Here is a 22658-nt window from a genome sequence, read left to right as displayed (position 1 = left end):
AAGGTGGTAGTCCTATAGCGGTAGAAATGGACCCTAAAATAGTTCAGTGCTCAAATTTCCTCTGTAGATGCTGACAGCTTATTTTCTCAGATGAAAATGTATTATTTAACTCGAGACTCAAAAGAACTCCAGAAACTTTTAGAAAGAATTTGACTGTCATGTGCAACCAATAAGTCGATAAGCCATTCTAAATGTATTGGGTTCCAAGAAACATTTTCGTTTTTTCCGTCAAGTACAATCAGTGCAGGGTAATTATAATTAAAGTTACACTTCCAAAACGCTGTAGAAATAACATCACTGGTCAGGATGACGTCAAATTGCAACGGAATATTGTCAGAGAAGGGGGAAAACGTATGGCAGAAGAAAAAAAATAGTGTGAAAATTGATCAATAAATGGCACTGTATGTGTCATAATACGTAAATGAAAACACCTGTGGTGCGCACGACCCACTGAAGTAGGTATAAATACGCCGGGTACACGGCTTTTTCGCCTTTCGCCTCTGCGACGTTCGCCATGACTGCCTCAATGCAGGCGTTTTCCCTTCATCCTTGTTCAGCTTTTGTCGAAGAATTCTTCATGGAATGTTAACTGTCTTTGAAGCCTCTGCACGATTTTGAGGGGGCTTAGATATACTTTTCTGCGTTACTTACATGTTGGTGCCATCATCGGAATATTTCCAAACTAGCCACTAAGCTGTGCATGGCGTTAAACCTGTACGGCGTTTGTACGTTCAGTTACCCTATATGTAAGACGCTACTGTTATACGTTGAGCGCAAAGTGGTTATTGTTAGCGGAAGAAGAAAACCCTTTCGATTAGGCTCCTGAACAACCTCCCAGGCAAGTTCGTCGTTATCCCCTTGCCACCAACGCATTACGATGGTCTCTTTTCTGCCAAGTGATGGAGACAATCATCTTTCCTGAATGGAGGCGCAGGATGTGGTTGCCCTGCCTTTATTTACCTCGGTGATGTACGACAGCTGGCCGCTTTCTCGCAGCAGGTGAGCCGGTCCGAGCAGCCCTCGCCCGTCCCTGGGAAGATGCGCACTCGCCCGCTGCTGCTGGTGGCCCTGTTGAGCGCCGCCGGCGCGTCCGAGGCGGCCAACATCCTGTGCCTGGTCTACTTCGTGGCGCCCAGCCACTTCGTCATGTTCGAGCGGCTGTTCAAAGCTCTGGCGGCGCGGGGCCACAACGTCACAGTGGTCAGCCACTTCCCGCAGAAGACGCCCGTCGCCAACTACACCGACATCAGCATCCTCGGAAGTATTCCCTTCTTCGCAGACGAGGTGAGTGGGTGTCGAATATACATTCCGCTTTTCACAGACAAACTGTCATTGTTGTTGTTTTGTAGCAGTCTTATTTCGTTCACTTCAACACATGATGCGATAGTTGTAATCTTTTCACACCAACAAATAAGTCTCATTTTCATAGTCTTCTTCGAGTATAAGTGGTTGCAATGGTTCTGAGCACTATGGGACTTAACATATGAGGTCATCAGTCCCCTAGAACTTAGAACTACTTAAACCTAACTAACCTAAGGACATCACACACATCCATGCCCGAGGCAGGATTCGAACGTGCAACCGGAGCGGTCACGCGGTTCCAGACTGAAGCGCCTAGAACCGCTCGGCCACCCCAGCCTCTCCGAGTGTACGCTGAATAGAATAGGCGAAAACTAATATCCGCAGCCGTCCGCGGTGGTCTAGCGGTTCTAGGCGCGCAGTCCGTAACCGCGCGACTGCTACGGTCGCAGGTTCGAATCCTGCCTCGGGCATGGATGTGTGTGATGTCCTTAGGTTAGTTAGGTTTACGTAGTTCTAAGTTCTAGGGGACTGATGACCTCATATGTTAAGTCCCATAGTGCTCAGAGCCATTTGAACCATTTTTTTGCTACGGTCGCAGGTTCGAATCCAGCCTCGGGCATGGATGTGTGTGATGTCCTTAGGTTAGTTAGGTTTACGTAGTTCTAAGTTCTAGGGGACTGATGACCACAGCAGTTGAGTCCCATAGTGCTCGGAGCCATTTGAGCCATAATATCCGCAACCGACACCTTACCAGAATAATTCATTGAAACATACAACCCAGTGCTCTTCCCGATTTTTATTTTTTTACCCCAATCCACTTCTTTTTCAATCAATAGCTATATCGTATGCCGTTTTACGCTACCAAATGCTTTTTCCATAGCGACATTGATAACACGTACCCCTCTGCCAGCACACCTGTAAACGATACCTCTCAATAATATAGTAGCACTTCTTCCTTCCACTCCTCTTCATACACTCCTAGCCACTCGCCCTGGCTTTGTATACGTCACACTAAGTATCTACGACCGGACTACTCGTTTATAATTTGTGCAGAGACAGGAAACCTTCCTTGTGAATCAGCCTGTCCTATTAGTTAAAACCGTATCAAAATCCATACAGTAGTTCCTGAAATTAGCCAATACATACAGACAGAAACTGTGGCACAGTGCTTCATAATACGTGCAAATTTATCACCAATAAATCTCTAAATTTGTCAATACACACCCGTATTCAAAACTCCACAGCCACTAAAGCACACACGACCTACATGACACCAAATCGTTGTCCTCAAAAGTAATGCCAACACGCGTTTGCATGGGTCTCGTGATGGCCACTCATCAGTTATACTTTGCCTGGTAATTGTATGCACTAAAGTAAGCCGCGCGGGGCAACCGCGCTGTCTTGGTGCCTTGCAACGGTTCGCGCGGCTCGTCCCCGTCGGAGGTTCGAGTTCTTCCTCGGGAATGGATGTGTATGTTGTCCTTAGCATAAGTTAGTTCAAGTCAGATTAAGTAGTGTCTAAGCCAACCGATGACCTCAGCAGTTTGGTCCCATAGGAAGTTACCACTACCACTAAAGTAGTCTGGTAAATGTCTGCCTGTCACTTTTATATTTCTTTCAGTCTAGTAAATAACACTCACAAAAATGACCCTGGCGCTTCAATTAACATAACGGCCATAGCATTCTATTCTTTGGACTCTTATGCAAAGATGGTAATTATTTTGAGCGTAACTTTATGAAAGGTAATAAATTAAGCTCTAATCGAAAACAGATTGGCTTTATGGAAATCTGAACAATTATCATGTACTTTGTTTCCCGTAGCTTTATTCTGTACTTTGAAACCGCCAACCATAAACCGAGTGTTCGTGATTAATAAATATGTTTATTGTAAAGTAGTTTCTCATGCTTAATAACATAAGAAATCCATCATGATACAAACTAGTTCCATAAAGTTAAGCATAACAACAAACCTATTTACTGTACGAAATATCGGGAGTTTCGCGTGTTTCAGAAGCCCGAGTCCTACCTTCGGTGGAGGGGAGAAGGTTTCGACTGTTACATACAGTCTGGGACTTCCCTCGGACTCAGGCAGTTTGTGTTACGGTCATAGCCGTGCTAGACGTGGCCTTTGGAGGAGGTCTGACTGAACTGATACGCGCAGTCAACTTTTGAGACAGCTGTGTCAAGAGCGCCTGGTCACACAGCTCCATAGAAACCGTAACTGAAACCCTAGTGCACTGCGTCACCAACAGCGCTGGCATTTGTTGCGTGCATGTCACGCAACATATTTCATAATGTGTTATTCTCATTCTCTTGATCAATGTAGTCGATCTCTGACGCCGCATACTAATTGCAAGCCAGATTCATCACATCCAGCAACTGTCACATTCATTGCTTTCTTATCACTTCTCTTTTTAATGCTGTTAAGAGTCCGCTGAATCGAGACCCTGCGAGCTGCCTAGCAAAAGATAAGCGTGTTCTTAAAAGGAACAGGCTAAACCACAAAAATGTTCATAGTCCAACGCTGGATCTCAGCACAAGTAGCCGATACAGCATTCTGTCGCCCTCAACTGCGCAATCCGGGTGGTGGACGGGACAGCCGTCTCTCAGAGGAGAACACAGCATCAAAGGAGCGTTTTAGGTAGATAAGGAATTTCTAGCCAGGTGCCCTTTTCCAGAAGCCACGGTGTGAAAAGCCACTTGCCTCATGAACCATGCTACAAACCAATGTTCTGTTTGAAATTTCAGAACCCAGCGATCTGATTGGATCTCACTGCCTCATCTGCATCCATACGCCGATGCCGAGCATGTCATACGTCTGTTTCGAAATTGTACCATGGAGTGGCACAGATTTTCTGCCTTCCTTCCAGCACCAGAGCGCTGTTGGTGAGATACAGCATAAATCCGAAACAATATGAGGATATTTAATTTTTTGCTTAAGTTTAACTGGACGGAACTCGCAATGTCTGCTTCTGTTGGACGGCGAGTTCCCTGATCCGACAGAAAAAGTGAAGTTTGAGGACACTTACACTGAAATCATTGGCTGCTAGGAGTTCCTGAAATTAACACTTGCCGGTGGGAGATAACTGTGTGAAGACTTGTTATCGGTCGACTAACATGGGGAGCCCTGTTCTCGTACATACAGATGTCTCCATTTGAATAATGGTCCCAGGATGTCCAGCTGCAACTGCCGCCGCTTTCCTAATTTATGCCACGAGTTTGGTATGATGAATCACCATTGCGGTCACCGATTCTGTAGCGACACGGTATTCAGACTGCAGTTACTGACCTTTAATGCTTCGCACCCAGTTAGTTGCTTCCAATATGCACTTTAGCAACCTTACTCATGTTCAGAACTATTTTTTGCGGGTGCAGCCCGTAATTTATTAACCATGCTTACAGTCACGTCGTGTGTTATTTGCGTAGCTTTGCATTAATCGTCCTCACCCACCTGTACCAAGGTTAGAGTTCACCATTAGAACCCCTTGTGCACGTGTTAAATGTTCGCGTCAATTTTCTGTTTCCCGTTTTTCCCTTAGTTGCTTTAAAGTCGTGGAGTTATGTACCGTCTATGCAACTAACTGCAGGAAATTTGTTTTTGCCATACGCGCTTCGCTACTTTTATTTGGGAAGCATCGTCAGTGGCGATTTCCAGCCCTGTTAACTCATCCGTGTGGTCCTCGAGATGCATTCGTTAGTTTCCATACTCCAGCTGGCCGATTTCTGGCGTTCTTTCAACCACATTTGTCAACATATATGTTCATTGCAAGAAGTACAAGTGATATATTCGATGTGACAAATGTGGGTGAAAAAAACGCCCGAAATCGGCCAGCTGGAGTATGGAAACTAACGAATGCATCTCGAGGACCTCACGAATGAGTTAACAGCAATGGAAATCGCCACTGATGATGCATCCCAAATAAAAGGAGCGAAACGAGTATGGCAATAAACAATCTGCCTTCAAGTAGTTGCATAGACGCGTACAGGGTACATATCTCCACGAATTAAATGTTTAGTTGGTAACTCATGTGTTTTGCCAGTATTAAATGTTCAGTTAACAACTCATGTGTTTTGCATTTCGATAATAAACTTGACTGTTATAGCGACAATTTGCCTGTGTTATAGATTAGATGAGGCGTCCTTTTACTAATATGTACATGTGCGTGATGTGGTAACCATATTGACTGTGCCACTCCTTTTAAGCGTCATTCAGTAACACGTTTACGTTGTGCAGCACTATCATTTATGTTCATGTGTGTGATATCTTATGTGACTTAACTGCTAAGGTCATCAGTCCCTAAGCTTACACACTACTTAACCTGAATTATCCTAAGGACAAACACACACACCCATGCCCGATGGAGGACTCGAACCTCCGCTGGAACCAGCCTCACAGTCCATGACTGCAGCGCCTTAGACCGCTTGGCTAATCCCCTCGCGGCAGCACTATCATTTCCATTAATTAATATGCTTGAGCATATCGGTTGTTTGCCTTCTCTCTTGCTCACCAGAAGTGGGACTATAGCATGTAGGGGTACACTAAGCAGCGCAACCGACACCCCATACATGATAAAGATAGTCATCCTGAAATGTTATTATTTTTCTATTAATATTAATAAGTCAGTGTATCAGGCTGGCTGTTGCAAATCTTTCACTTGGATTCCACTTCGACTACTTGCGCGTCTCTAACCTACCCCAGAAATTCAACTGGGGCAACTTACGGTGGGAACCGAACTACATGTCGTCCTGGTGAATAGTCACATCATTAGGAGTTTAAGGCTGGATTATAGAAAGACTGGGTTTCGATCTCACAGCCTTTAGATTTCCAGGCACGGGCTTTACCACTAGACTATCAGCGCATGCCTATTTTTGTGGTGGATACAATGAGGTAGATGAACTAGAGAACAATCAAGTGGAGTTTTAAAAACTTTCACCACTTACAACAAAAGCCTCTGATTATGATGAAAACAGGAGTGTGGAATTGGTGTAACACAAATTATTGCACCGATCGTTTCCTGAAACGTGTGTGAACAATGGAATTCAGTCTTTTTTGAGATAGCTAACAACTAACGGTAACGCCCAAGCAATTTTATCAATGGATGACGCAGAATAATTATCATAATTGCACTAGACAATGTAATGCGGCAACTTGATTTGTTTTCCTTTATATAAATTTAACAATTTGAACGCTTTTCGGGTGTAAGATATCTTGAAAATCTGTCGGATAAAAAAAAACAAACGAGAAGTATCTCACAGGACAGATATACGCATGTATAGAAAAGTGAGACATTTCATATTTAGAGGACATAGTGCACTGTATCTTGTCATATATTCCAGCATAAAAGAGAGGGACGAAATTGTGACCCACGCTGCTTCAAATAAAAGAAGCTGCATTCGTTACTTGGCGTTAGTGCAGATAATCTTTCGAAATAGCAGCTAAAAGTTATAGATCTGACCATACAGTCATCGTTTATAAAATAAATATACTCCATAAACTCAATAACATGTAGTAATAAGCTAGTGTAGTAGTGAAACAGCTTCAACATAAGATACAACAATACCAGATAAATGTAAGACAGAAGGGCTATTCAGAACGCAAGGCCCGATCGATCGCGAAATAGAAACCACAGTAAAAATCCAAGGAAGCTTCTCATAAATGTGTTGGACAGTGTCTCTAGTGTGAACATCAGTAGCATCACGTCGCTCTTTTCAATTCTGATCGCACAGTGAGCGCGTAAAGAAGCCTGGAAAACGGTATGTACCGCCAAGTATGAGTGCCTGTGAGATATTTCACCTGAATTCATGCAACCCACACAAGGTAGCTGTCATGCGTTTCCGTCTTCATGACAATCCTCGTCCGCGTACTGTAGGAGCAATGAGGTGGCTCCTGCAGCGTTTTTGATGGGAAGTGTTTCGTCACCCACCTTACAGCCAGGGCTTGGCTCCCTCAGAGATACCTCTCAGCTCACATGAAACGATGGATATGGAGACAACATTTTGCCAAAGAAAACAAGCTGCGGTTCAACGCAGAGAATTGGTAGCGAGCAGAGGCTGTCGTCTTTGACGACATTTTTGGTAAGTTGGTACAATGCTACGACAAATGTCTCAGTCAGAGCGGCGACTATGTGGAAAAGTAGTTGGAAGGTGTAACTGAATCTTACAAATAAAACATTTTTGATTTCCACTGTGATTTCCAATTCGCGAGCGATTGGACATTACTTCCTGAACAGCCCTCGTAACTTGTCATTTGTGGCTTTTAATGTGAGAGATTCTCAAGATGCCTTTGCTAATCGTATAAAATCGTCAAATTTGTGCAATAAAAAACCAACGAAGAAGTGATATTACATTACCTGATGCTTAGTTAGCGGAGGACAAAGAAAGGTCAACCAGTGCCAATGTGTCTCTGACATTATTACGAGGTTTTTCTATGATAGGCTTTGGGACGATGAACAGTTGTATGAGCAGGTGCTACTGGCACACCAGTATGAAGTGCTGAATCGCAAAGAGATTTTTACTTCCTTCCAAGTCGATTCCTCAACCCTCGGTTCACCTAAAACCGATGCCCCCATGTCATAGTCTGAGGAATGGGCCTCAGCATTACCGGCGATCAGAGCCAGCCTGCCCGGTGTCAGTTCCCAAGCAAAACTTGATGCACCTGTCGTGTCATGTGTGGTGCAGTCTGCAGCAGCCCAGCGAGACTAATTGCGTGCTACAAACGTCCTAGGGCGATTTTACCGGTCGTGAAATAGAAACCACAGAGAAAATAAAAAAAATGTTTTATTTACAGCATTTAGCTACCCTTTCCAGCTACTTATCTACATATTTGCAACTGCGACTTAGACATTTGTTGTAGCTCGGTACCAACTTTCCTGTTCGCTTATCATAGAGAGCAGTCGCCTGTAGTTTCTGCCAAATCCTTATGCTGATCTGGAGCTGTGCCAAAATGCCGTCACGGCCAGCACCTTGTGTGAGCAAGAGATGAAAATCAGAGGGAGCAAAGTCCGGGCCGTGTGGTGGGTGGTCAAACACTTCCCATCGAAAACGCTGCAGAACCTTCGTTGTTGCCCCTGCACTGAGCGTCCGATCACTGTCACAGAAGAGGAAATGTGTGACAGTTACGTTATGTGGGCTGCCTGAAATCAGGCGAAACCCCTCAGCAGGCATGTCACGGTCGCCAGGCGACAATACTGCTCAAAGCATCTTTAAGCGCTCACAGTGCACTCGGAAGTGGAAAGTGTGACGTGACGCAATCGACGGGCATGCTAAACATATTGCCCAACACATCTGCCCCAAACTTCATCACATTTTCACGGTAGCTTTAATTTCGCGACCAAACGTTGGTAGACGGTGTGCCAGGTAGAAGTGACAGTTGTTTGCGTGCGTCCCGTTACGGCAGGTGACGATGGACCTGGTGGGCGAGTACCAGTCTCTCTCGCTGGCCGTCCTCAACTGGCAGGAGAACAGCAACTTCTGCTCGCGCGTGCTTTCGCTGCCGCAGCTGCGCGCCCTGCGGGACACACCCGCTCACTACGACCTGGTCATCGCCGAGATCTTCCACGGCGACTGCCTCGTGCCCTTCGCCCACGTGTTCCGCGCGCCGCTCGTCGGCATCGTCTCCAGCGTCGCCTTCCCCTGGGTCTACGACAGGGTGAGTCGCTGCGTCGCCTGCTGACTGCCGAGTGTGGATTCAAGTCATCGGTTTACATCGTTTCCTGGTGTCAGGGAAGCTATCTTAAAGGCCCTACACAAGACACACGCACCAACCGACCGACCTACCGACCGACAAACTGGACGTGTCTAGGAGTTTTGACCGACCGACCGACGAGCTTTCCTTGTCAGGATGTCGGGGGTAGGAAGCTTCCCCCTACCCCCCCCCCCCCCACCCCAACCCCTCCCACTACCAGCACTTCACCCAACATCTCGCGCCGCGTGTAGTGCTGTCGTGCCAATCTCCCAAATAAGGTTCGTCTTCTGACAAGGGAACCTCCCCCATCGCACCCCCCTCAGATTTAGTTATAAGTTGGCACAGTGGATAGGCCTTGAAAAACTGAACACAGATCAATCGAGAAAACAGAAAGAACTTGTGTGGACCTATGAAAAAAATAAGCAAAATATACAAACTGAATAGTCCATGTGCAAGATATGCTACATCAAGGAGAGCGCGAGCGGAGGAGCGCCGTGGTCCCGTGGTTAGCATGAGCAGCTGTGGAAGGAGAAGTCTTTGGTTCATGTCTTCCCTCGAGCGAAGTGTTTAATTTTTTATTTTCAGACAATTCATTTGTTGCAGTTTATGTGATTACCTCTTCTGTTTTCCTCACTTTTTTGGGAGTGATTATCACATCCACAAGAAAACCTAAATCGGGCAAGATAGAAGAATGTTTTTACCCATTCGCCAAGTGTACAAGTTAGGTGGGTCGACAACATATTCCTGCCATGTGACGCACATGCCGTATAGAATATATCAGACGTGTTTTCCTGTGGAGGAATCGGTTGACCTATGACCTTGCGATCAAATGTTTTCGGTTCTCATTGGAGAGGCACGTCCTTTCGTCTACTAATCGCACGGTGTTGCGGTGCGGTCGCAGAACACAGACACTAAACTGATTACAGTGAACAGAGACGTCAATGAACGAACGGACAGACCATAATTTTGCGAAAATAAAGAAAGTAAACTTTTCACTGGAGGGAAGACTTGAAGCAAGGACCTCTCGTTCCCCTGCTGCTCACCGTAACCACGGGACCACGGCGCTCCTGAGCTCACACTCTCCTTGATATTGCCTATCTTGCGTATGGACTACTCAGTTTGTATATTTTGCTTATTTTTTTCATAGTTCCACACTACTTCTTCCTGTTTTCTCGATTGATCTGTGTTCAATTTTTCAAGGCCTATCCGCTGTGCCAAGTTATGACTAAATCTGAGGGGGGTGCGATGTGGATGTTCCCTTGTGAGACAGAGCGCAGGATTCAGTGCTCCTTAACATAGTGCGAGTCAGACGAAACTTTGACAGAGGTTCCAAAGAAATTCAAAGACTGAAGATGTTCGTGGGTCACGTCATGCGAGGAGTATAGCAATAGGGATGCAAGAAATGAATCTATAATGGTTTTTGTGGCACATCTAGTGAAGGACATGAACTGAAATTCTTCGAACTTCCATATTTCAGGTTTATCTGTTATTTCCGGTACTTATCGCAAATACGAGGCAACTATTTACTTACAGCTCGTACAAAATAGATACGTGTTGGCATCAATGTGGAAGTCGTAGGATACTTTTAGCAGTGACAGTTGTGTTCACAGTTCGAGCGGCGCGGTCTATTGCCCGACGAATTTGCAGCAGCTCTGAAGCGAATGCCGTGAAGTGCTTCCTTCAGTTTAGAAATCGAGTTGAACTTACGAGGGCTTCAGTAAGGGGAGTGCAGTAGATGGCATGTTTATGTGACAAATTCGTACCACGGGTACGAGTTTCCTGGTCAGAGGGACCTGAGAAGGGCCGTGTGGTCTGTCTGGTGACATAACTCTTACTGAAAGTGTCTTATAGTCAGGAGATCCTCATATTATCTGGCTGCCAGTATGTGCTAGTTCATTTAGCGTTACCCAGAATGCATGACCATCAGCCACATTGTTGAAGAGTGTTCCAGATGAGCCTATAATGGGAGCCCCGACGACTTCCTGCTCGCCACTCCAGAGTCGATAGATTATATTAATAGACTTGATGTTTATTTGTAATCCTTAAACTTTGTTATATTAGTCATGTTTGTTTGCAATTATTAACGTTTGTTATATTAGGTATTTGTCTGTTTCTTTCTTATGTGCCTGTATTGCCATACGATAAATAAAGTAGATGGTATAGCACTTAGCAGCCCCATCAGTCAAACAAATCAGTGCGTGCTTGAGCATTGTCCTGCAAAATGATGGTCATGTCCCGCAGAAAGTGTCATTACTTATTTCCCTATGCTGTTCATTTTTGAAACACAACCTACGACCAGAAGTGATGACACTTTCTGCTGGACCTGACCATCATTTTTCAGGACAATGCTCAGGCACGCACTGATCTGTTTGACTGATGGGCCTCTTAAGTGCTACAGATGACATCTGCAGACTGCACTCCCTGTGTGCTGAAATACACTGGTGTGCAGAACTTAAGGGCGAAAGTAGCTTTCGCATGATGTGTCACTGCCAAGCAACGTAATGCGATGAAAATTGGACTATACATAGCAAGAACGGCTAGAGCATAATACAGAAGGTAACTGAAAGGAATCCTCAACAGAAATGACCCTTTTATTCAAGGACGGTAATTATTTTGACAATGTTGATTGGAATATTCTCTTTCAAATTCTAAAGGTGGCAGGGGTAAAATACAGGGAGCGAAAGGCTAAATACAATTTGTACAGAAACCAGATGGCAGTTATAAGAGTCGAGGGGTATGAAAGGGAAGCAGTGGTTGAGAAGGGAGTGAGACAGGGTTGTAGCCTATCCCCAATGTTATTCAATCTGTATATTGAGCAAGCAGTAAAGGAAACAAAAGAAAAGTTCGGAGTAGGTATTAAAATCCATGGAGAAGAAATAAAAACTCTGCGGTTCGCTGATGACATTGTAATTCTCCCAGAGACAGCAAAGGACTTGGAAGAGCAGTTGAACGGAATGGACAGTGTCTTGAAAGGAGTATATAAGATGAACATCAACAAAAGCAAAACGAGGATAATGGAATGTAGTCGAATTAAGGCGAGTGATGCTGAGGCAATTAGATTAGGAAATGAGACACTTAAAAGTAGTAAACGAGTTTTGCTATTTGGAGAGCAAAATAACTGATGATGGTCGAAGTAGAGAGGATATAAAATGGCAAGGAAAGCGTTTCTGATGAAGAAAAATTTGTTAACATCGAGTATAGATTTAAATGTCAGGAAGTCGTTTCTGAAAGTATTTGTATGGAGTGTAGCCATGTATGGAAGTGAAACGTGGACGGTAAATAGTTTAGACAAGAAGAGAATAGAAGCTTTCGAAATGTGGTGCTACAGAAGAATGCTGAAGATTAGATGGGTACATCACATAACTAACGAGGAGGTATTGAATACAAATGGGGAGAAGAGGAGCTTGTGGCACAACTTGACTAGAAGAAGGGATCGGTTGGTAGGACATGTTCTGAGACATAGAGGGATCACCAATTTAGTATTGGAGGGCAGCGTGGAGGATAAAAATCGTAGAGGGACAGCAAAAGATGAATACACTAAGCAGATGCAGCAGGATGTAGGTTGCAGCAGGTACTGGAAGATGAAGAAGCTTGCACAGGATAGAGTAGCATGGAAAGCTGCCTCAAACCAGTCTCAGGAGCGAAGACCACAACAACAACAACAACAACAACAAGAATATAAAAAGATGATGGGATAGAGGAGACATTTGTTAGTGCCGTCACAGATTGTGACTGACGGTGAATACCTCGGAATGGTTTCTTCGAGCTGTTGACCGCCAGTCACAACAAAAAATTTTGGTTAGTAGAAGAGAAACAACATTGCTACTGCTATGGATTAACTTTAGGTGCTCATCCGTTACAGCATTTGGTGCTTTCGTGGCTAGATTGAAGGCACCTTACACTTATTTACTGTTACATCTCGTCTTTCTCCTCCTGATCGTCTTCAGTGTCAGTCTTTCCGCTGTCACTGTGAGTGCAGCTGTCCACCCTCTGGAGATTGATGTTACGTTGCGTGTAGATAGATCTGTCATGTCGTGTCTGCAGATACTCTTCATGTCGTGTTTTGAAATACTGTTTGTCATCGAATTTGGTTGTGAACTTTGTTCCTTGTCTCTTACTGTTGTGTATTCCGCCCCTGGTAGCTGAATGGTCAGCGTGACGGAATGTCATACCTAACGGCCCGGGTTCGATTCCCGGCTGGGTTGGAGATTTCCTCCGCTCAGGGACTGGGTGTTATGCTCATCGTCGTCATTTGATCCCCATCCACAAGCAAGTCGCCGAACTGGCTTCAACTCGAAAGACTTGCACCAGCCGAACGGTCTACCCGACAGGAGGCCCTAGCGACACGGCATTTCCATTTCCATTGCGGTGTATACATGTATGTCTGTTTCTGTGTCGTCTAAGTCTAGTGTATGTCTGTTGTTCGCGTATTGTCCGCAGAAGAAGATATCGGTTTCTGGGGAACTTTCTTCACTGCATGTGCAACTAAGTGTCTGTCGTGGAATCACGCGGTGTAAGTGCGTGGGATAAGATCCGTGTCTGGTTAAGAAAAGTACCATACAGCGGCTGTGATCAATATATTTCATTGTCAACCGCCCCTGCATGTCAGGAAGGAAATCGTGCAGCCTACGTCCATTATCATTTACATCCCACTCACCCTGTATCCAAACCCCATCTTTTAAGGTGCTGTATAGTCCTTATCGGTACACCAGTTATTGTGTGTACCTTGTCTAATCTTTCCGTCTTTAACCAGTACACCGCTGATCTGTATTTGATTGCGATATCTATGCGGCATATACCGAGCACTACACTCAGTGCAACCACTGAGGTGGTGCTAAGGCTCCAGATATCGTAAGCAGGACACTTCTCTGCCCACGTCTGGCTGATGCTTTGTTGATCTCCAGTTTCACTCTGTCTGCCCACGTGCCTGCCAGTCTGAGTACGACTGCCGGCCAGAGTTGCCGAGCGGTTCTAGGCGTTACAGTCTGGAACCGCTCGACCGCTACGGTCGCAGGTTCGAATCCTGCCTCGGGCATGGATGTGTGTGATGTCCTTAGGTCAGTGGATGGTGGTTTAAGTGGTAGGCAGTTGCAATAAGATGTAAGTGCGTGAAGCTCACTATGCGCCCGCGCTGAGACGTGCCGCGGTTTCTGCAGAGCAGGTGGGGAACCCCGACCACCCGGCGTACAGCGAGTGCTACTACGCGGCAATGACGGCGCCCTTCTCGTTCCTGGAGCGGCTGGAGAACGCGGCGTGGCACGTGGCGCTGCGCCTCGGCGACTGGTGGTTCTCGCAGCGGCCCATCGACGCCCTGGCGCGCGACTTCTTCGGGCCGGACGCCCCGGCCGCCAGCAGTGTGGCGCGCAGCTCCAGCCTGGTGCTGGTCAACAGCCACCACAGCGTGAACGAGCCGCGGCCCACCGTGCCCGCCATCGTCGAGGTGGGCGGCCTCCACATCAAGGAGGTGCAGCCTCTGCCGGAGGTACGTGCCGCCACAGTATCCAAAGGTACAGCAGTTCGCTTCGCGGAGAACATGCGAGGATGAACAGCGAAAGAGATGGGCACCTTCGTATCCACTGTTTCATTATCTTCGTATGCATAGGAACTGTAGGAGGGCAGAGGATGAGGTGCGTAACACACTACTGGCCATTAAAATTGCTACACCAAGAAGAAATGCAGATGGTAAACGGATATTCGTTGCACAAATATTTTTTACTAGAACTGACATATGATTACATTTTCACGCAATTTGGGTGCATAGATCATCAGAAATCAGCACCCAGAACAACCACCTCTGGACAGAATAACAGTCTTGATACGCCTGGGCATCAGATGTTGGATGGCGTGTACAGGTACAGCTGCCTATGCAGCTTCAACACGACACCACAGTTCATCAGGAGTAGTGACTGGCGTATTGTGAAGAGCCAGTTGCTCGCCCACCACTGACCAGACGTTTTCAATTGGTGAGAGGTCTGGAGAATATGCTGGCCAAGGCAGCAGTCGAACATTTTCTGTATCCAGAAAGGCCCGTACAGGACCTGCAACATGCGGTCGTGCATTAGCCTGCTGAAATGTAGGGTTTCGCAGGGATCGAATGAAGGGTAGAGCCACAGGTCGTAACACATCTGAAACGTAACGTCTACTGTTCAAAGTGCCGTCAATGCGAACAAGAGGTGACCGAGACGTGTAATCAATGGCACCCCATACCATCACGCCGGGTGATGCGCCAGTATGACCATGACGAATACACGCTTCCAATGTGCGTTCACCGCGATGTCGCCAAACACGGAATGCTACCATCATGATGCTGTAAACAGAACCTGGATTCATCCGAAAAAATGACGTTTTGCCATTCGTGCACCCAGGTTAGTCGTTGAGTACACCATCGCAGGCGCTCCTGTCTGTGATGCAGCGTCAAGGGTAACCGCAGCCATAGTCTCCGAGCTGATAGTCCATGCTGCTGCAAACGTCGTCGAACTGTTCGTGCAGATGGTTGTTGTCTTTGAAACGTCCCCGTCTGTTGACTCAGGGATCGAGACGTGGCTGCACGATCCGTTACAGCCATGCGGATAAGATGCCTTCTTGAATACTGCTCACCAGTGTGGGATCCATACCAGATAGGGTTGATAGAAGAGATAGAGAAGATCCAACGCAGAGTAGCGCGCTTCGTTACAGGATGATTTAGTAATCGCGAAATCGTTACGGAGATGATAGATAAAATCCAGTGGAAGACTCTGCACGAGAGACGCTCAGTAGCTTGGTACCGGCTTTTGTTGAAGTTTCGAGAACGTACCTTCACCGAGGAGTCAAGCAGTATATTGCTCCCTCCTACATATGTCTCGCGAAGAGACCATGATGATATAATCAGGGAGATTAGAGCCCACACAGAGGCATACCGACAATCCTTCTTTTCTCGAACAATACGAGACTGGAATAGAAGGGAGAACCGATAGAGGTACTCAAGGTACCCTCCGCCACACACTGTCAGCTGGCTTGCGGAGTATGGGTGTAGACGTAGATCTCGACTGGTAGTGATACAAGGCCGTTGGGATCCAGCGCGGCTTTCCGTATTACCCTCCTGAACCCACCGATTCCATATTCTGCTAACAGTCATTGGATCACGACCAACGCGAGCAGCAATGTCGCGATACGATAAACCACAATCGCGATAGGCTACAATCCAACATTTATCAAAGTCGGAAACGTGATGGTACGCATTTCTCCTTCTTACACGAGGCATCACAACAACGTTTCACTAGGCAACGCCGGTCAACTGCTGTTTGTGTATGAGAATTCGGTTGGAAACTCGTGTAGGATCGTTGTAGGTGTCACCACCGGCGCCAACCTTGTGTAAATGCTCTGAAAAGCTAATCATTTGTATAGCACAGCATCTTCTTCCTGACGGTTAAATTTCGCGTCTGTAACACGTCATCTTCGTGGTGCAGCAATTTTAATTGCCAGAAGTGTAAGTTTTGCACCCCTATATTCACGGATAAATTACGTCACTAAGTGGCGAAAGTGTTCGGCGGAGAAGGTGAACAGCCAAAGATACTGCCACCCCCACATTCACACATATGTTAGCATCGTACCCGTTGCAATTGTAAGACGGCAGAGGACGAGTAGCCAAGAAGTTTTGTACTTATAACAGGTGTCTCTTCTAAAAGTCGTCAGGTGCATTTTCTCTCGTATTTCCCAAGATATTTGCAATTTCGTTTTCGTAATGTGCAGCTGGAATCAGACCAAAAAGAAACAGCTCATCACGTCTTTTATCGACGCACAGTGTCGACGGAAAGCGTCGGTTTGTTTCCCGTTACAAATAAAATTTTTAAAGCTGAATTAGTCTAATGAGACATTTGCTTCCTATATATGAATGAACGGGGGCAGTAGAACTCAAAGGATAACAGGTACTCCAGCACGGACAGCCCCGCCCTGGCCCGCGATGACTGCCATCGCCATGCAGCAACGCCGCTGCTCAGTTGCTACTGGAGTACTGATTATTCTTGGTGTTTTACTGTCCCTGTTAATTAATAGCGATAAAGAAATATCGCACTAAACTGATTTCGGACCGCTCTACCGAATGAGCACGTAAAATTCAGCTTCAAAAATGATTTCATTTGCAAATCGAAACAAACCGACGCTTTCCCATGACGCTGGGCGTCGCCTGCATGACTTAGGCCGGTATTACACTATCAAATTTCTTTGTGAAATATCCTGGCCAATAACTTTGTCAAAGATATTTGATGGTGTAATAGGGAACTTTGTCAAATGTCGTCCAATATTTGATCAAATCTACGGCCTCACTGTAGATTTGGTCAAAGAAGTCACTTGTCTTCTGTTCACTGCAATGTGATGTGTTACCACGTGGAGCGCTAGCATCGCTGCAGCATTCTGTCGTGTGTAGTGTTTTTATAAACTTTGCTGGTAAATACATTTGGTGTGTGCCGACAACTACAAAATTAATAGAGATGTATGAAGCTGATGAGACGCTTTACAACGTGAGGCACGCTGAATACAAAAATAGATTAAGAAGATTGGAGACCTGACCTGACCTAACCTAACCTATCCCTCTCCTGTAGCAAGGAATCGGAGTGTTACAGTGAGCCTGTCTTCTGCAGATGTAGCAGTTGTTAAGTGAATATTGTGCTTTGTGATATGAGGATACATTTCATTGAGCACGTAAAGAAATGTATACCCATCCATTCTTAAGTAATTGATGTACGACTTGACGTCCGCCACTATAAGCTCACGTAACAAGTTTTGTTGAATGCTTTTATCGTGTCGTCGTAAAACCCACTGCTTTACCCAGGTATGTTTCCTTTTTTTCCCTCGCTTCTCCTCCACATGTGCACACAGTGCAATTGTGGTACATGCAACTGCTGCGGTTAATAACAAGTTGTTGTTGTCAGCCATGTTGAACTTTGACGAAAAATATGATGACATGTAACACCCCTTCTAGCGCTACGTCAAAGATCTTTGTCAAATATATTTGACGGAATATTTTATCACATACTTGATCAAATCTTTGACAAAGATATTTGATAGTGCAATACCGGCCTTAGTGAGCAGTACTCGCCTGGGCAACTCCAGCTACACACTGCAGAAACTAGATTTGAAATATCTGCCGAAACATCAGGGAAAAAATGCGCCTGGCCATCCACGGATATATTACCTAAGTGCATAGATGAAGTGTTGTGCGAGAGAGGATGAACAGATAAGGCGATTGGCGCCTCCCTCGATATCCACAGATACACTAGCTTCATATCCACAGGAAGTGGAGAAGGGGAGATGATGAGCAGTAGTAAGTTTTGCACCGATGCATCCACGCATAAGTAACCTCACTATGTAGAGGAAGTATATGGGGTGGAGAAGACGAACAGCCAGACATTCGCTGCTCCATGTCCAGTTTTGATATATTACATCCGGATCCGTAGGAACTGTTGGGGCGGAACCAGTCAATGTGTTTTGCAGCTGCATATTCAGGCGTACAATACTCTATTATGCAGAGGAATTGTTGGGGTGGGGAGGATGAACAGCCAAAGACATTACGTCTCCATATCCACAGATATACTAGGTCCGTACCCAGAGAAAGGCCGGCCGGAGTGGCCAAGCGGTTCTAGGCGCTTCAGTCTGGAACCGCGCGACCACTACGGTCGCAGGTTCGAATCATGCCTCGGGCATGGATGTGTGTGATGTCCCTAGGTTAGTTAGGTTTAAGTAGTTCTAGGTCTAGGGGACTGATGACCTCAGAATTTAAGTCCCATAGTGCTCAGAGGCATTTGAACCATTTGAACCGAGACAAACGGAAAGAGGATGGGCAGCCAACGATATTCAGTCTCCTCCAAGGCGCCTTACCTGAGTATCGACATGTCGCACTACACAGTTCACTAACCATTATTACAATGCCACACTGGTTACGTTATTTCTCACTGATACCATGACATAAAACATTGTTACCACCGATACCGTTGAGTCCAGCTCTGTACTTGAGCAGTCAGAACGTCTGACTGCCAAACGGAGGACCTTCTCCCTGGGACTTCCCTCGGGGTCATGAGTCCAGCTGAGGAACTTCTTCAATGAGAACTGGCGACTGCAAGCTACCAATGGCTGCGAGACCTACGTGCTGATTCAAATGGTTTAAATGGCTCTAAGCACTATGGGACTTAACATCAGCGGACGTCAGTCCCATAGACTTAGAACTACTTAAAGCTAACTAACCTAAGGACATCAAACACATCCATGCCCTACGTGCTGGCCCCGAGTCCCTCCGAAAGGATCCAAATTATGACACAGTGGATGACACAGTAGCCGATGACTATTTGCCGTTCCCGAACTGATCGCAGAGTTACATTTTCTATAGGACAAGAGGTGATGAGGACGTGGGCTACTAAATATCTTGTTATGGAGCAGAAAGATGGTATATTTTTATTTAACGTTTTGTCAGGTCTCTAGTTACAATCGATTTCATCCCCAGGCATAATGCGGTAGTCGATGTTGCCGTGATGTATACCTGCTGATAATATACAGAAGCTGCCTAATGGTTACCTGATACACTTGCGGGTACATAATTTGCATCGAGTGCCACCCTAAGCATCTGGGAATGAAGTTATTTCTGTTTCGGTATCAATTGCAGTTAGTTAGACATAAAAGTAAGCAGTGAAAGAAAATATATAGCTTTTATTCCCCACAATAAAATATTTAAAACTGTAATGTCTCAGATTTTCTGGTCTTGACTGATTAACGGTGTTCTTCTGAATGTTCAGCCGTGTTGTTGTTTCCGTAGTACGTTTCGATGGCCGACACAGCCATCCTCTTCAGCTCTTACGAGTACTGCAGTTACGTATCCTCGCAGCCGGGACTTTAATCAAACTGTGAACTGTACAGCCAATGTTTATGGCCGAGTTGGACTCCCGAGGTTCGCTACGCACTTTGACTTTTTTTCCCCTCAAGGTCTGCACTGATGTTCCCTGAAACGCACATTCTGTCAGCATTTCCCATCCGTGGTGGACGTGATGGCCAGTGAGATGTAAATAAATTGAATGCCGGATCCCAAGACTTGCTTAAACTGTTACTTCCGCCCTTGTTTATTACGTTTCCCAATTTTATTTGATAGACTTCTTATTCACACTGTCGCTGAAACTTGCCGTTTGTAACACGATACTGTCCACACTATGTTTCGTTTCACGCCTTTATTCGAGGCAGTGATCGACAACGGCAAATTTGCATCTTTGTTTCAGCTGGTGTGTCGCTGATGTTCCTTGCATCTTTCCTCGATTGTTTTAATAGCCTGCCCCTCGCAAGACATGCCATAGGCGCTCGCTATGTGGTACATACTCTGCTTGCGGAGATCTAGATAGTCTTTAACATTACAAAAAAAAAAAAAAAAAAAAAAAAAAAAAACATCCTGTCTTTGAAGACGGAAACGAAATAATGTTTCCTTGAAAGTCTACATGTCATTCCTGATAATGGGCTAGTAAAAGGTAGTTAAGCGATACCTGGGTGCTCTTTCTCTGTCCCAGTCTAGACGTGTTTCTCGGGCGAAACTGGTTTTGACTCCTGCGCGCCTCAGTTTTATTATTTGAGTACACATTCCATCAGAACACTATTCTTAGGTGTTGCAATTCTTCAGCGACGCTCTCCGTGTCTGAAACTGTTAGCGCTACATAGAACACACTCCTTAACAACGAATTTTTTGTGACAGGTGATGGCTGGAGCCGTAAAGACAGAGGTCAGCGTGCGTAGGTTTCCTAAATGTACTATAACCCAGAAACCCTCCGTTCTTTTTTTCTTGTAAGACTTCTGGAAAAGGTAGTTGGTGCTCTTTCTCAAGTTTCATCATGAATTATATATTAAAATGGACATAGTTTAGATGTTCCTGGAACTATTGCAGTTTTTCCGCTCAATAATACATCTGAGTGTAGATAGAAACAAGTTGGTTTAAATTTCGTGGAGTGTAGTCCCTTTTCTTCAAACTATCCCATATGTAAGTTAACCACAACAGGCGACATGCCATCGAATAATTCATAATATTTTTCATCAAACAGGAAGAAAGTCAACATCGGAACAGACTTAAAATGTCGCTCGAACATTCGTATAACTTTCCTACGGTAAGTTCGAAGGGTTTACAATATGGGACTGTTGTAAGGAGGGAGAATGTATCGAAACTTACCAGCCGGCCGTTGTGGCCGATCGGTTCTAGGCGCTTCAGTCTGGAACCGCGCTGCTGCTACTGTCGCAGGTTCGAATCCTGTCTCGGGAATTTGTGATGTACTTAGGTTAGTTAGTTTTAAGTTTTTCTAAGTCTAGGGGTCTGGTGACCTCAGATGTTAAGTCCCATAATGCTCAGAGCCATTTGAACCATTTGAAACTTACCACAATGTCCGTATCCTACAGCCGTAATCTACTGGGGTAGTGTACAAAATGAGCGGATTTCCGTACGTAGTGTTCACAATTTCCCACTATTCACCGAGAATGCTTTTCGGGTATTTTACCAGCTGGTACTATTACGGAACAGTTTTTCTGGGAACAGTCTCGTAAAATGTGCAAATCAGTAATCAAAACCCCACTTGATCGGAATACTTAATTCACGTCAACAAAAATAATGCGTCACACTGCAAGCCATTGTCGGTAAGCAGCTAATGCAGCCTTTCTATTATCTTACTCTTAATTCATATTAACATGCAGTGAAGTTTTTGGAAAATGTTAGAAGCACCCTGTGAGGTTGAAAAGGATACGGGCATGCTAGAAGCCGTAAGAGAGAGCCGTCCTTAGCGCCAGATTCTTGAAAGGCCCGTGGGAGGGAGGAGTTTCGACTGTCACTGGCCACTGGCCAATATTGTCAAACATACATAAATTCTAAGTTAGGAAGAGACACCAGACATTGACAACTCCTCATTGCCTAGCGAAAGAGCCAAATTCGGCACACAATGGTAGATGGTAGGACACAAGTCATTGGTTAATCAGTCAGGGAAAGGAGATCAGTATTTTGCAAGTATCAGTTGGATCAGACGGTGCTCACAAGATCTGGAATCGAGCAAATCAAAATTCAGTGAGAAACAAAAAACATGGTACTATGAGGCTTACTTGTAATCGACATTACGATTGGAAGTCAAATTGAGATCAAGATCCGAAGTCTCCATCGCCAGGCATCGACGCTGAGAGCCACTGCGGAGTCGACTAAGCTGATGTACTGGAGACTTGGAAACGTTAGGACTTGGCCACTGGCGAGGGTCGTTGTCTCCACCAATACAGCCACTTCTGCCACCACCTGCAGTATTGTCGTGAGATCGCGCAGCAACCGCGAGACGAGATGTAAGGAATTTAGGGTTACCTATTCTTAATCCGATTACTTCAAGTTCAGTTTTAAAGACTTGCTTTTTTTCAGCAATGAACAGTATGCTTTCAATTCGCTCACAGGAGAGGCATATTCCCTCCTGTAGTATTGCTTATTTCCATTAACCTTACGATGATTATTAGGCATTTGGCGATTATAAGTACTGTTGTTGCGCGACTGTTAGTAATATGTCACATATGCCAAGGATTTAATGTTGCCAGATGTTGTCATTTATTTATGTATGATTATATCATGATAATGTTTCCAGAGGTTGCCACTTGTTTAGTAATCGTTTTTATTGTAATAAGTCAGACTAATTAGAACGCTGTATCATTTAATAGT

The 22658-nt window shown here is 45.3% G+C and overlaps 1 protein-coding gene across 1 annotated transcript in view; it reads left to right on the top strand.

Moving 5' to 3' along the window:
* Positions 1-1038: 1038 nt before the first annotated feature.
* LOC126484655 (UDP-glucosyltransferase 2-like) overlaps positions 1039-22658 on the top strand; it is a 69563-nt gene continuing 47943 nt past the window's right edge. Inside the window, exons 1-3 of the mRNA XM_050108246.1 lie at positions 1039-1284; positions 8699-8950; positions 14148-14483. Coding sequence (XP_049964203.1) covers positions 1039-1284; positions 8699-8950; positions 14148-14483 — 834 coding nt within the window. The remainder of the gene's footprint in view (positions 1285-8698; positions 8951-14147; positions 14484-22658) is intronic.

Source organism: Schistocerca serialis, chromosome 6 (genome assembly GCF_023864345.2).
Source record: "Schistocerca serialis cubense isolate TAMUIC-IGC-003099 chromosome 6, iqSchSeri2.2, whole genome shotgun sequence".
NCBI lineage: Eukaryota > Metazoa > Arthropoda > Insecta > Orthoptera > Acrididae > Schistocerca > Schistocerca serialis.
This window is presented reverse-complemented; position numbering and strand designations above follow the sequence as displayed.